Source organism: Hemicordylus capensis, chromosome 3, assembly GCF_027244095.1.
Source record: "Hemicordylus capensis ecotype Gifberg chromosome 3, rHemCap1.1.pri, whole genome shotgun sequence".
Taxonomy (NCBI): Eukaryota; Metazoa; Chordata; class Lepidosauria; order Squamata; family Cordylidae; genus Hemicordylus; species Hemicordylus capensis.
The window spans coordinates 204,864,440-204,879,069 of NC_069659.1; the positions used below are offsets into that span (position 1 = coordinate 204,864,440).

Consider the following 14,630-nt stretch of genomic DNA (forward strand, 5'->3'; position numbering starts at 1 on the left):
GCTCTTACTTTGCTTCTTGTGATAAGTGAGTTAAATGTGATGTCTTGCTAATATGGCTATTAATGGTGAGTTTGTCTTTGAATCAGTGTGAAACCCTTAATATTAAGGCCCACTGGGAGTTTCTTGCTCTCTTTCTCTCATTTTAACTGTCTTTCTGAAAGACTAGAATATATTTCAAGCAGTGACACCGTTTACACTGCATATCCTTTAATTATTTTCAGAGTATCTGGGAAAAGTCAAATTCTCCATTGATTTTTAAAACTTATGTAATGGTGATGCTACAATGCATAGCAGAGAATTAGACAGGCACTTTTGTTTAGTTTTCCAAGTACATCTCCACATAGTATTTGGGTATTTCATGAGCCCCCACATACTGAAATTTGTAGTTTTCCAGCATTTTTTGGTCTGGCTAAGTCCACTGCTAAATAGTTTTTGAAATATTAAAAGATTAACGAGCTTGACTTGTATTTTTCAGCTGATATTATGGTAAAGTTATCTGAAAGATGGGTGTCAGATGCTTGGACAGGCGGCGCAATTTCAGTGTTTGCCCTAGGCGCTATTTTCCCTAGATACGCCTCTGTGCCAGACAAACATAACTCAGAAAGGGACTTAAAAACTTCCATTATCATCATGTTTCTCCAAGTCTAGGCCTCCCATGCAGAATACTTCAAGCTTGTTAAAGGTGCAGGCCCACTTCTGACACCATGTAGTATCTTCCTCTAGGTAAGGTTGTTAGACATATTCTCTCAAGCAGTCACTTTGTTTGACTGACCTTGGGCCTGAAGGAGCAGGAAACAACATAGGTGTAGAAGCCTTCTTTACTCAGACAAGACTGCAACAACTCTGGGCAGCTTGCACTTAGAAAACAAAAAGCTAAGCCACACTCAACCAAAGACAACCTAATCTTAAAGAGACAAGACACATATACTATAGGAGTAGGGGGGAATCTAACACTTTACTTACATGCTTTTTTTCACTGAAAACTGCCTCCCACTGCAGCAGCTATTTCACTTCTAAGGCACCATTACAACAAATGACACCTTAAATAGCCATGGGGCGGGGGGGGGGGCAGTTCAGTGGGGAAAGTGGTGTGGGAGTAAAGTATTAAATATCTTCTACCTCCATATCACAATCACAACAACAATCTGGATCAGGCTCCCACATGGCTATTTTTAACTTAAAGATGCTCTGAACTTGACGAGGATTCATTTAATGTCATATCTAGTTTGCCCCTTAGCACAGCACCAGGGCATATGAAGATCAAGCCTTTATATATCCACAAGTATACAAATATACCTGAAGTTTCTTTTTACGTTTACCTTATTCTTTGTTTCTGATCCATTTGTTGCATTTTTTGCCATTGTATTTAAATGTATCTCTGCAGCAGTGAAGGTTAGCTGCTATTTTTTTTTTAAAAAAATTGGAGTTTCTAAGAAAAGCTTACTGACTGACCAATACCCACTGCTGCTCTAATCCCTTGTGATCACCAGCATCATTTGCGATTTTGACAGCACTGAGGAAGCAGTTTGTTTAGATAAATAAGGCATGTGAATCTGTCCTCTGCTGGCAAGGACTTCATGGCTTTCCATGGTAGACCCCTTTCAAAATCTGGATTTCTCTCAGAAGTCCCCTGATGTTGCACAGCTAAAATGTAGACCACATTTTTATGCAAGGTTGCAGAGCTTCCCCCTCTCCTTGTGCTATTTTCCTAGGGAGGAGAGTTGGTCTTGCAGTAGCAAGCATGAATTGTCCTCTTTGCTAAGCACAGTCAACTGTGATTTGCATTTGAATGGGAGACTACATGTAAGCACTGTAAGATATTTCCCTTAGGAGATGGGGCAGCTCTGGGAAAAGCATCTGCATGCTTGCATGCAGAAGGTTCAGAGTTCCCTCTCCAGCATCTCCCAAGAGAGGGAAGACTCCTGCATGCAACCTTGGAGAAGCCACTGCCAGTCTGTGTAGACAGTACTGAGCTAGATGGACCAATGGTCTGACTTGGTATAAGGCAGCTTCCTATGTTCCTGTGGTTGTTCAGATGTTTGGATTACATAGTTAACTGACACTAGAGGGAACGTAACAAGTGATAATGGCTTCCTTCTTCAACAAGAACTCCCTTAGCTTCTGAGGTAACTTCCTCTGTTATTTCATCTTTGCATATATATTAGGCATTGCTAGAAACTATTTTGCTTTGCCCTAATAGTGTGGCAGACAGCATCAGCTCCACAGATTGCAAAGGGCAAAAGAGGAACAAGACATATCCTCATGACAGCAATCACATGAATGAAGCATTGTTGTGAACAGAGATATCCTTCAAGCAGTTTCAGTCCCAGAAACATGTGAAGTGAGATATGATCATGTTGCAAGGAGTATCTTCTGTTCTGTAAGGTGCTCTTCTGCCGCTTGACTGCTATCACCTGTTCCAGACAACATCATTCATGTTTTTAAAAAGGCAAATAGGATTATTATAAGCAGGGATGTGTAGAGAATTAGGTGCTCCCAGATTCCACCCTGGATTTTGAGATTCTGCTTTACCAGAAACTATGTCTACCGGAGTAAAGTCAGAATCTCTTGTTCTTCCAGAGGTATATTTCTAAAATTTGGCAAACTGCATGAGAGGGGATTCATGTTGCCTTTCTTGTCTGCTTCAAGTCATTAAAAAAATTAAAAAAAAAAGAATCCTCTCACCTATTTTTTTTTTAAGATTTAAAAATATTTGCTCTATTGTATAATTTTGTTTTGACACAATACTTTAAAAACTTTTCAAAAAGTTTCTTCCCCCAAAGGTGGCTAACTTGCCCAGTGTTGAGGAGAAACTACTCTATCTGTACTTGCCTTTGTGTAATAATACTCATATATGTTTCTTCAAAGGGACATGATCAAAGACGAGAGGAGTGGTGCTCAATGGGCATGGCTAGGGAATGACTGGAGGTGGTGCCACATAGGTAAGTGGTTAAGCCTGGTGAGAAGTGGAGGATGGCGCCTGCTGGGTCAGGGTGCAGAGCCTGCCTGTGCCTGGTGGCTCAGGGTGAAGTCTGATGAACAAAGGGGCAGAGGTAATAGCAAAAACCCTCAAGCCAAGCAGAAAATAACCTTCCCTCTTGGTTCTCTCCCCCTCATCCTCAGATTTTAGCCTTTTCCCTAAAGATGCTCCTCCTCAGGAGGAGGAGGAGGCCACAACCCCGACACCAGGTCAGATACTGAAACCTGTCAACTGTAGCAGCAAGAGGTTTTTTTCCCTCTTCACATCACTGAGTGTAGTAGGTTGAGAGTGTGAGCACTGAGATTTCAAACCTCCTTTCAGCTGTGAACAATCTGGGTGGCCTTTGGCAAGCCACTGAGCCGGGTCTCACGATCTGTGAGACCCGGTTTCTTCAGGTGAGTGGGGAGAGCAGGCTAAGCCCACTCTCCCCGCTCACGAGTGGAGAGGGAGCCCTGGGCGGCCGGATCGGCTGCCCACACAATTGCCGGCTCTGAGATGGAGCCAGCGGGGGCTGGGGAGCTCGGGGACCACGCAGGCACCCAGGGCATGCTGGGGAGACCCCCGAACCGGGAGGCAAAAAGGAGGTCTACTCATGAGTAGGCACAGTGTGAAGGCGCGCCGTGGCTACTCACGATTGTAAAAAGCAGCTTTGTGGAGCGCTCACTCTGCAAACCTGCTTTTTACCAGGGTTTCCAGAGTGGGTTACCCACTCTGGAACCACCGTGCTCGCAGCCAAGCCCGGTGGTTCTGATGATTAACAAAAATCGGGCTAGGCTCTCCTAGCCCGATTTTTGTTAATCGTGAGAATAGCCCCACTGACTCCCAGCCTCAGCCCCATCTACAATCTTGTACACCAGTGTTCTGAACGGCAAGGCCCAGGAGCCAGCTGTGGCTTCCATTGACTCTAAGTGTGGCTAACTAACTAATGGTTATTAGGCCCATGTGAAGCTTCGGCTGAAGCCAAATACTCTGCACAACCCTCCTGACACCATGCGGAGGTGACCGTTCCCAGTGCTGCACTTTGTCCACTGCGGTGGGACTCCTTTAAGGGAAACTGAGCCTTGTTGAGCCACATTGACATCTAGGAAGGTGTTCACAGAGCTCTGGGAAGTGTAGTCCTCCCCAGCACTTTCCCTGTAGAGCTCTATAGGGAAAGTGCTGGGAAGGATTACACTTCCTAGTGTTCCCTGCACAGCTTACACGATGGCACTGGGGCTCAACAGGGCTCCATTTCTCTTGCACACCTGCATTGGGGAAAGCTCAGCACCGCACAGAGGTCAGTGCTGTGGGAAATGGCTTTCACATTGAACATTTTTGATGAAGTGGTCTGCAATTGAAAAATAGTGACGATCACTGCAGTACACCCAACCAAGACGGCAAGTCCAGCTTTCTCAGATCATTTATTGCTCTCTTTTTTGATGAAAAAGTGTCATTTAGCTTTAAACTGGAAGCTGGAGTTGCTCATGAGGTGCTGATGTAGAAAATGGCAGGCATTCCTTGGAATGTTGCAGAGCAAGTACATAGCTTCTTAATAGGGGAGCCCTGAAAGGTGGCCATGAGCTGTTGTTTATAATCTCCTGGAGGTTCACAGCACATGGTCCTTGTTAGACAGTACCTATTTCCTGGTTCCTGTCCATGGCAAATCATTGTCCCTATTTTGCCTTTAGTAGAGATGCTGGGAATGCATTTTTCCAAATGCTTTGGGATTATTTTAATGAAAAGCGGTATAGAAATGAACAATAAATAAATTTTAGAAAATTGGTTAATGCACTAGACTAAGTGCACATGCACCAGAGTTCTTCAAATTTTAGACTCCTCTGCCAGATTTCCAGGAGGCAAGGCTACAGTGCTGAGCACAGTTATCAGAGAGTAAGAGCTGATGAACTCAGCAACATGTTTAGGACACTGCACATATAACTTGTGAGGGGTAGATGCATCTTGAGTTTAGAGCATATACATGCAAATGTATACATTCAAATATTCACACTCCGTAACTGCCAATTCAGATAGTAAACATGGCCAAATGTTTTTGAGTTGCAGTTACATTATAAGATCCACTGTGAAATTAAATATTATTTAGGGTGGTTTTTAAAAAAATAAAAATACAGTTTTGTGGTTGCTTTATTAGTACAACCTGATTCAAAAGCTAGGACAGAACAGACAATTACAGAGTAAATGAATACAGCATACAGACAAAGAAGAAAAGCAATATATGTTGGCAGGGGTGGACATGGTTAGGTAGGATCCTTGCTGTAAGCATAGAGGTGTTACAGGAGTGAACCTATTTTTATCTGTAAAATGTTGGAGGGTATTCCACAAGACCACCTTCTTGATCAACATAGATATGAAGTTACTAGACGATGTCATCACTCGGTGTGGTGATGTAGCTGATGGCGATAGTGTTGGGATCTGGATGCGAGTAGAAGTATGCAAGCTTTTGAGCCCTGACTGCTGGTGTTACTCAAATGCTTGTAAACCAACACCAGCAAATGCTGAACAAAGGACAGATAAAGATGACAGAATGAAACGAGACCCTTAGCTTACAAGACCACTGGCCTATGTGGCAGTCCATTTGTCAGTTTGTAATTCAACCGTACATTATTGGAATGAAGTTTGGTACAGATGTTCATAGCACTGATCTATGCCTGAATACTAGTTTGATGCCTACGCTCATTTTCAAAGGGGAGAGTGAACTCCAAAATATAATGCAATGTACACCACTTATTGAGATAATCCAGGGAGGTCTGTCTGCATCCACCAGCATGTCTGGTGACTGTTCAGGGATGGGCCTTCTCCTTTGCCGCCCCAACGCTTTGGAATGCGCTCCCTGCTGAAATAAGAGCCTCCCCATCTCTGACAGCTTTTTAAAGGGCTGTTAAGGTGCATTTATTCATTGAGGCTTTTAATTAGAGTAATTGAATTTGTCATTGTTTTAATGTTGTTATTATTATTATTATTATTACATTTAATCTGTGTTACATTTATTCTGTGTTACATGTGTTACATTTATTCTGTGTTACATATTTAATCTGTGTTACATGTATTATTACATTTAATCTGTGTTGTTTATTGCAAACCACTCAGTGACATGAGTTTTGGGTGGTATATAAATATACGAAAGAAAGAAAGAAAGAAAGAAAGAAAGAAAGAAAGAAAGAAAGAAAGAAAGAAAGAAAGAAAGAAAGAAAGAATCTTCCTTGAAGATTGAACCATTGGAATAAAAGCTTATAACTCAATAAATCTATTCATCTTTTAGCTGCCAAACGAGTCTCTGTTGTTTTTGCCATGAAAGACTGACACGCAACTCTTCTGGAAGTTAAATGAAAGTTGATGCATGAATTCAAGATTTCTTCAAGGATCCCAGCTCAATCTTCCACATCCATTATTAAGGAAAACAGGAAAGATGTAAAAGACAATGCAACACAGCATATCTCTGGGACATAACAACTAAAGTTGGTATGCATGTTCAGGACATCATGCTACCTTTCAAGTAAAAACCCTAACTTGATCCCCCAAGCCCATTTCATGGCGAAAGGTGTAAAACACAACATACTGTGATATCAGCCCTCAAAACGGAGCTACTGAAATGCACATTGTTGTGGACACTGATGACAATATTCTGCCTTTAAAGGATTAACTCCACCTTGAGCCTAATGTTCATTTCCAAGGGCATCAGCACATATGTAAAACAGTATAATGCAATATCTTCCTTGAAGTCTCAGAGATTAGAACAAAGGTGTACATGTTCAGGACACAATTGTACATTTCATGTTCAAACCTAAGCTCTGTTATCTCTGCACCCATATTCAAGAGGCCAAGGAGTGAGCAACAATGCTCAAACACTGTACTTCACAGTTTTATAATTCTTAAGAATTAGAACATTTCAGGAAATAAATTTTTAACCAACATTAACAGAGATCAGAAATATATTGAACATGATGGAAGATTAAATGCTGCAGCATATATAACTGAAAACAAACAGTGATATTGTGACTTCTTTGTAAAAAGCCAAGAATGGCAATATGAAACCCTAGGGGGTCAGTTCAAATGACACAGCCCGGGGACAGCTGCCCATCATGTGATGAGGAGTGCGGATGTGCATCTGTTCCCCCACCCAGCACACCATCCCTGCTGCCGCACAGTCACATTAGCATCTGAACCAGCCCAATGATTAAGCTCAGTTCAAGACTATTACAGCAAAGAGGGCAGGGCGTATTGGCAAAATACATGCACTGCATGCAGAAGGTTCCAGGTTTAATCCTCAGGATCTCAGACTTCAGAACTGGGGAAGAATCAGTAATCATCAGAATAGGCAAAGAGGCTCTACACACGAGCTTAGCCCACTCTCCCCACAGACGAACAGGCGTGAAGCCCTGGGTGGCTGAATCGGCCGCCCACTGGGTATCGGGGGCTGCCTGGCCCCCGGGAAGTCCCAGGATGCCTGGCTGCCTGGCCCCTGGGAAGTCAAGATTGTGTTGGCAGAATGTAAGCTGAATTTTCTAGAACATACATAGACTTATATCTGTGCCTTTCACACTTTTCAGAGTTCCAGATAGGGCACTCATAATTAAGAACTGTAGAAAGGTAGAAAGAAATGACAACAATTGTACATGATATGTTAAATATGAGAATATCTGGGCATTATCCAAGATAAGGAAGGGAATATAAAACCCATTTAGGGTATGGTGCAGGATACAAATTAGTTAACATGTATTATGTCGCATCACCAACAGAAGTTGATCCCATTAAAAATATCACCTACTTGCCTAAAAATCAGCATAGCCTTAACACTAAAAAATAAACTTATTATATCTACAAAGACAATATAGATAGTCCTAAGAGAGTTCTGTGTCCATGCATACCCCCCATTCTGTGTCTATGGCATTGGCTACTTGTTTACACAATCATCAAAATCAGAGTAGAAGGCAGGCTATTCTGGTTTGCATGATTGTGTGAACAATTTTAAAAAAACTCCAACCCAGGTTTCTCAAAGCAGGATAACCCAGCTTTTGAACCCTGCTCTTAACCAAGGTAGGAGGAGAGGAAAGCACTCCTATCTTGCTTTTCTGGTCCTGTGGATCCACTTACCTTTTGTATCCAGCCATTGGGACCCAGCAGGCCTAAAAACAATATAGTGCTGTGGCCACAGCAGTTGCCGTACACACTGCAAAGCACTCTCTATTATCTTGTAGCTGGAGCAGCTTCAGCAGGGCTGGGTCCACCTCCTGATCCTTTGTGGTCAGTCAGAGGGCACCTACTGATGTCATGAGGATTTCCAATCTACTGGCAGTGCACAGTATGCTGGAAAGGCCTGCTAGTAGGGATGCGCACGTAACTGGCAAGGGCTGGTTTGATGGCAGGGATGTGTGTGGTGGATTTAAGGGTGGGGGTGGGTGCACTTACCCCCCCATTTCCTCTGCCGGCACATGAATATGTAAGAGCCCGTTGGGGTGGCAGTGTACCTCCCTGCCGCCCGTGCCACCATTTACCGGATGTTACCAGAAGTAGCAACGGTGGCAGGGATGGCACAGGATGGCAGAGAGGTACGCTGCTGCCCCAACGGGCTCTTACATACTTGTGCTCTGGTGAGGGAAATGGTGGTGTGTGGGGGGGTGTAAGTGCACCCACCCTGCCCTTAAAGCCAATCCCACAGTCAAACTCTGAACCGGCCCTGTGTTTGAACCTGTTCGGAGGCCCATAAAAGGGCCTCTGAACAGGTTCGTGCACATCCCTACCTGCTAGGCCCTTTGGAAGACTTTCCATGCTTGCAGCTCCTGGTTTCAACAATGGACACCTCACCTGGCTTAATCATGTGTTTCCTTGGTTTGCTGAACCAAACTACTACTGGGGTAGGAGCTCTCTAATCCTCCAACCTACCCCCACATGGTCATGTGAACAGGCCGATTATGTATTAATGTGTATCAGCTGAGTTGGCTGGAGAGCATGTTCATACAGACAAGTGCAAATGGTTTCCCTTCACTCACTCATGAACACACTGTCCCCACAAGCTCCTCTGTTTTGCCAAATTATGAGCCTGGCCCTGACTGCACAATCTATATATTTGATTCTCTTATGGCTGACCGCGTAGGGAACTTCCTCTGGATGTGTCTGGATGGGGATGAGTCTGTTTGGCAAACCCCGCCCCCGCTGCAGCCGCAACCAATGAGAAAGCAGGGGTGAAGCTGCTGCCAGGGGGGGCGGGGAAAGAAAATGGCGGCAGGCTGCAGAGCTGCTCCGCCAAGAGGAGCGCTGCCGAGAGCAGGCCAGGACCCGTCACAATGCCGGGGAGAGGCTTGGAGGCTGGTGGCGGAGACAGGAGCAGGGAAACAGGCTGGCCAGGGAGGAAACTGTGGCAGCAGATGGACAGCAGGGTGCAGATGGTAACGGTGAAGAGGGCAGGTGGCCGGGCAGGAGGGAAGAGACAGGGTGGCCAGGGAAAAACTGTTGCGGGGGCGGGGGGGGGGAAGGAAAGCTGCCAAGGAGGTTGGGACCCAGAAACCAGCCTGACTGGTGGAAAGAGGCAGCCAGCCAAGCAGGGGATCAAAGGAGCTTTTGAAGGCATCAATAATCCTATGGAGACTGAGTAGAGAGTAAGTCCTGGGCTGCGAAATAATGGGTTGAGACTTACTGGGGGTTTTTTTATGAGGGGGGGAGCAACCTGGGGCTGAAGGCCGGCGGGGGGAGCAACCTGGGGCTGATGCTTTGCACCAAGTCAGCGAAGTCTCTGGAGGAGAGACCAAGGGCTGAGTGCACTACCACACAGAAGCTCTGTGCATTGTAAGCTATTAAACAATATTCTAGGTGAAACAGAACTGGCTTCTGGTTTTGCTAAGCCCTCAGCAAACTGTCTTCAATGGTTCTTTTTCTACCTGGGTGGTCCTGCCACAACAGTTCTTAACTTGGTGAATGGAATGGAAGGTGGTGATGCCAGAGTGACTCTCTTGGTCAAGGAAGATGCTTTGATACCACAACAAGGCAGCTATATGGGTATACAGGTAGTCTTGGGGCCCTGGGCCATCAGCAGCTGCCCAGCAATCCCTAATGTTGATCCTGAGTTGAAACAGTGAGCTTTAAATTAAGGTTTCGGAATGTTGTGTCAGTTAAATGGTGGTTTGCCATAACAAGAGCCTATAGAACAATGCACAAGAATACAGAAACTGTAATCCATTAGATTAAAGATGGCATGTGGAGGGTCTGAGGGCAGGCTCAATTAGAAAAACACTTTGGATCAGAAGCAGCCATATCGTTTAAGCAAGGTAATCTACCTCAAGTGGAGTGCCATTATGGGTAGCAGACTGACAGATTTGACTTCTAGGACACAAACCACCAGGAAGTTCTGCAGCACAAGCCCCGATGAAACAAACATTGACATGAATACTCAGCATGAGTACCTGGGAGTAAGCCCCATTGAGTACAGTGGGACTCCCAAGTAAGTGTGATATACGTAATTAGTGAGAGGGCAAAGCAGTATTTGGACATTCTGCCTCAAATAGCACAAGATCTTGAGACAGTCTTTGGATCAGTCTGAAGTTCACTGGCTTCTCAGTTACCTGCTGCAACATAGTTCTACTTGTTACAGAAAATATTTGGGCCCCCTTCTGACATTATTGGAGCACTGTTAAGAGCACAGTGAGAATAGGCTATCTTCCACATGACCTTGGCTGGAGCTTGCTTCAGGGGCGGAGCCACCATTGGGCCAACAGGTTCAAAGAACCCAGGCCGCCGACCGATCAGGGGCCACGTCTCATGGCCCCGACTCGCCCCTGCATCTGACGTCAGATGCGGGGAGGCTAGTTTAGCTCCCAAGCGGGGGCCGTGCAGCACGTCAGACGCGGGGGCATGGTCTGGCTGAATGAAGCCTTGAGGCTCCGTTCGGCAGGGAAGAGCTGCTCCTGGGCTGCGCTGCGAAAGCAGTGCCAGCCTTTGTTCAACTGCTGAACGGTCTGCGCGGCCCCTTCGGCAGTTAAAGGGCAACTCTCCTGTCCCGGACCGAATGGAGCCTCAAGGCTCCATTCAGCCAGACCACGCCCCCGTGTCAGATGCAGGGGTGTGGTCAGCCCCAGCATCTGACATCAGACGCAGGTGCGGGGTCAGTGGAGCCGCGGCAGTGGCCGTGCACAGGCCGCCGGCGGTCCCTCTCCGCCATTGCCTTGCTTTGAGGTGTTTAGATCAGGCCTGCTCAACTTAGGCCCCCCCGCCACAGTTGTTTTTGAACTACAACTCTCATAATCCTCAGACACAGTGACCACTAGCCAGGGATTATGGGAATTGTAGGCCAACATTTACAGGAGGACCAAAGTTGAGCAGCCCTGGAGTAGACAGCATCACATTCAACTGAAAGTGGTTGAGGCTATTTTTCAGAGCTTCCCTGCATTAAAAACCAACCATGCATGTAGAAGAGTAGCATAACATTGCAAGGATTTTTTTTTTTTAAAAAGTGGGAGAACATTCAAATAGCATTCCCTATCAGAAGCCTGCAGTGGGACCATAAATAAATGGTAAGGCATAACAATAACCAACTTTATTTGTTAGCCACCCCTTAACAAAGTGTCACCCCACCTGCTTTGCATGCAGGAAGTACCAGGTAGAATCTGTGGTATCTCCAGTGTGTTTTTCACACAGGGCTTTTAGCTCACATCTCCTCTGGAATCGTGTGCATTTACATCTCGGCCAGACTTACCACAGAGTCCCTGCGAGCTTCAGGGAGCACTTCACACACAATTTGGGTTTTTTATTGCACGTTAGAATGTAGTTTGGTTTATATCCAAGGTAAAAAAAGTCCACTTTTATCATTGGGGGGGGGCAACTTTAAACTCTCAGTAAAGCCTGCTATGTGAAAAACTGGTAGGGGTGGGAGACTCCTCCCTGAAACCCTGGAGAGCGGCTGCCCATCAGTATAGCCAATACTGATGTAGATTGACTAGAGTTCTGACACTTCCCATTTCCTATGACACGCAACCACCTCATCTATCTGTCTATCTATCACACTTGTATACTGCCCTAAACTCATGTCTCTGGGTGGTTCACAATGATATAAGACAGTTAAAAACACACATAAAAACTAACAATTTAAAAACCAGTCACAGAATTAAAACCTATAAGTTATCAAGAAGATGAAAAAGCCTGAGTAAAAAGATGGGTTAAAAAAATTTTTTTTAAAAAAATTGTCAACCCACTGCATGACAAAAATTGTCACCTGCTGCATGAGTTAGACCAGGCCTAAGACTATACCTGTCTTAAGGAAGCATACAATCGATTCAGAAGTTACACATCCAGTTCATTTCAACGAGACCTATTTCCAAGTAGCTGTGCTTAATGCCGGATCCTCCTATGCATGCTTTCTAAGAGAAGCAAGTCCCACTGAGTTCAAATGCGGCTTTTTCCTAAGTAACTGCTTACTTAGGACTGCAGCCTAACCAGACTGAATGGGACTTACTTCCAGGTAAGTATGCATGAGAGCTCAGCCTTGACAGCGCGACTCCCTAGTCTCCACTAAGAGTGCGCCTAGAAGGACTGGAACCTACTCTTCGCATCGTGCGAGAAAAATCTACGACCACATAAGGTACCGCTCACGGGAACAGGAGCATAACCGGAGCCTCCGCGCCTGCTTGAGAGAGTGTCCCAGGCAGTGGAAGTTGCTGTTGCGAATGTAGCAAAAAGTGGCTCTTCCGCCTTCAGGATCAGCTGACTGCAGCGAGGAAGTAAAAGCCCTGAGAAGTTGTGTGTGTTGCAGGCAGAGTGGAGAGCGCCTGGAACTTTTGTACCCGACTCTCGCTGTTTTCATTTAACCGACTAGACTCACACCTGGTTACACCCCCGCCCCTCTTTCCAAGAAGCTGTAAGCTAGCCGGGCCAAACGCTCACTCAGCCCCCGCTGGGAATACATGGCAGAGATGGCAGGGGTCGTGGTAAATGGAACTCAAGTAAGTGCTTTCTCTCCCTCTCTCCCTCCCCGTCCTTTTGAAGCAACAGAAGCACTTTGGAATAGGTCACCCCTTTTCTTCCCCCCTTGAAGCATGCAGGATGCATTGCATGCTTTATTTACGAAATGTCTTCAGAACTGAGCTTTTTTTCGTATCTCTCTTCTATGCAGTCTCTGGTTGCTCATAGAGTTGCACTTGCCTTTCCAAAACCTCTAAAACATTTTGCTTTTCTTAACCCAAGTTTCTTGTGCCAATATTATCAGAAACGCCTGACCCTTTGGGGATGGGGGGTGGAGGGAGAGAAGGAATCCCGCCCTTTTTCTTCTTGGTTTCAACCGCCCATAGCGTCAAATTATGGGTGGAGTTGGGGAAACACTCTCACGTTGTACTACAGTGTTTGCATTTTATGGGGTGGTGATGGTAAGAAATAATTCTAGCATCTTCAACTGAAACGTTTTAGGAGTTCTGTGTTTTTCTGAAGAATTAATGTCACTTATTATTGCTTTACATTTTGTTGTGAGCTATTGCTTTAATTGACCTTATTGGTTTGTTTTTTTTAGTCTCTGTGTAATGGGTTCATGTATTCAAAGCACTTTATGTACATTGTGTTGGTAATTTTTATGACAGCCCTGCAAGGTAAGACAGTATTATTATTCCCATATTGCAAGGGGTGGGGGTGGGGCTGAGCGGGAGAACAGCAGCTTGCCTATGGCCACTATGAAGTTAATGGCAGAGATGAGACTTGAGCCAGGAAGGAACTTCCTGCAAGCGTATTGAGCAGGAGCTGTCTGTTTAATGGGTTGTGTATAGTAATTGTTTTCTGAGGTGCTTCCTCACCTGAGGGAGAGGAGAGCTGGTCTTGTTGGTAGCAAGCATTACTTGTCCCCTTAGCTAAGCAGGGTCCACCCTGGTTGCATATGAATGGGAGACTACATGTGTGAGCACTTTAAGATACTCCCCTCAGGGGATGGGGCCGCTCTGGGAAGAGCAGAAAGTTCCAAGTTCCCTCCCGGGCATCTCCAAGATAGGGCTGAGAAAGGCTCCTGTCTCCAACCTTGGAGAAGCCACTGCCAGTCTGTGAAGACTATACTGAGCTAGATAGACCAATGGTCTGACTCAGTATATGGCAGCTTCCTATGTTCTTGCCTCATATTATTCCTGATTCGTAGCTCTGACTTAGCCATTATATTACACTAGCTGTCAATATTACAATCTCATATTTAAAATAGGCTGTATTAAAGCCTCATATCCACGAGGAGGGAGGGTTCAGCACGTGTTTCAGATCAGTTGTGGTGAGTCCCCACACAGTTGTACTGTGAAGTTGTGCTTGAAAAATAGGAAATGATTAAAACAAAATTGCATGCATTCAATATGGTATGTGGAGCCAGTGTGGTGTGATGGTTAGAGTGCTGGACTAGGACCGGGGAGACACGAATGCAAATCCCCATTCAGCCATGATACTAGCTGGGTGCCTCTGGGTCAGTCACTTCTGTCTCAGCCTAACCTACTTCACAGGGTTGTTGTGAGGAGAAACTCAAGTATGTAGTACACCGCTCTGGGCTCCTTGGAGGAAGAGTTGGATATAAATGTAATAAAACAAAATAAAAAAATAAATAAATGGTATGTGTTTCCTTTTTGCTTCTAAAATGGGGTTTATTGCCAATGCCTAACCGTCATATTCAATAATATTAAGTAGTTATCAATAATACATAGTCATATTAAAGGGT

At 45.2% G+C, this 14,630-nt stretch overlaps 1 protein-coding gene across 1 annotated transcript in view; it reads left to right on the forward strand.

The window, feature by feature from the left end:
• The first annotated feature begins 12,639 nt into the window (after positions 1-12,639).
• Positions 12,640-14,630, forward strand: part of LOC128350555 (leucine-rich melanocyte differentiation-associated protein-like) — a 36,141-nt gene continuing 34,150 nt past the window's right edge. Inside the window, exon 1 of the mRNA XM_053308966.1 lies at positions 12,640-12,903. Coding sequence (XP_053164941.1) covers positions 12,865-12,903 — 39 coding nt within the window. The 5' untranslated portion in view covers positions 12,640-12,864. The remainder of the gene's footprint in view (positions 12,904-14,630) is intronic.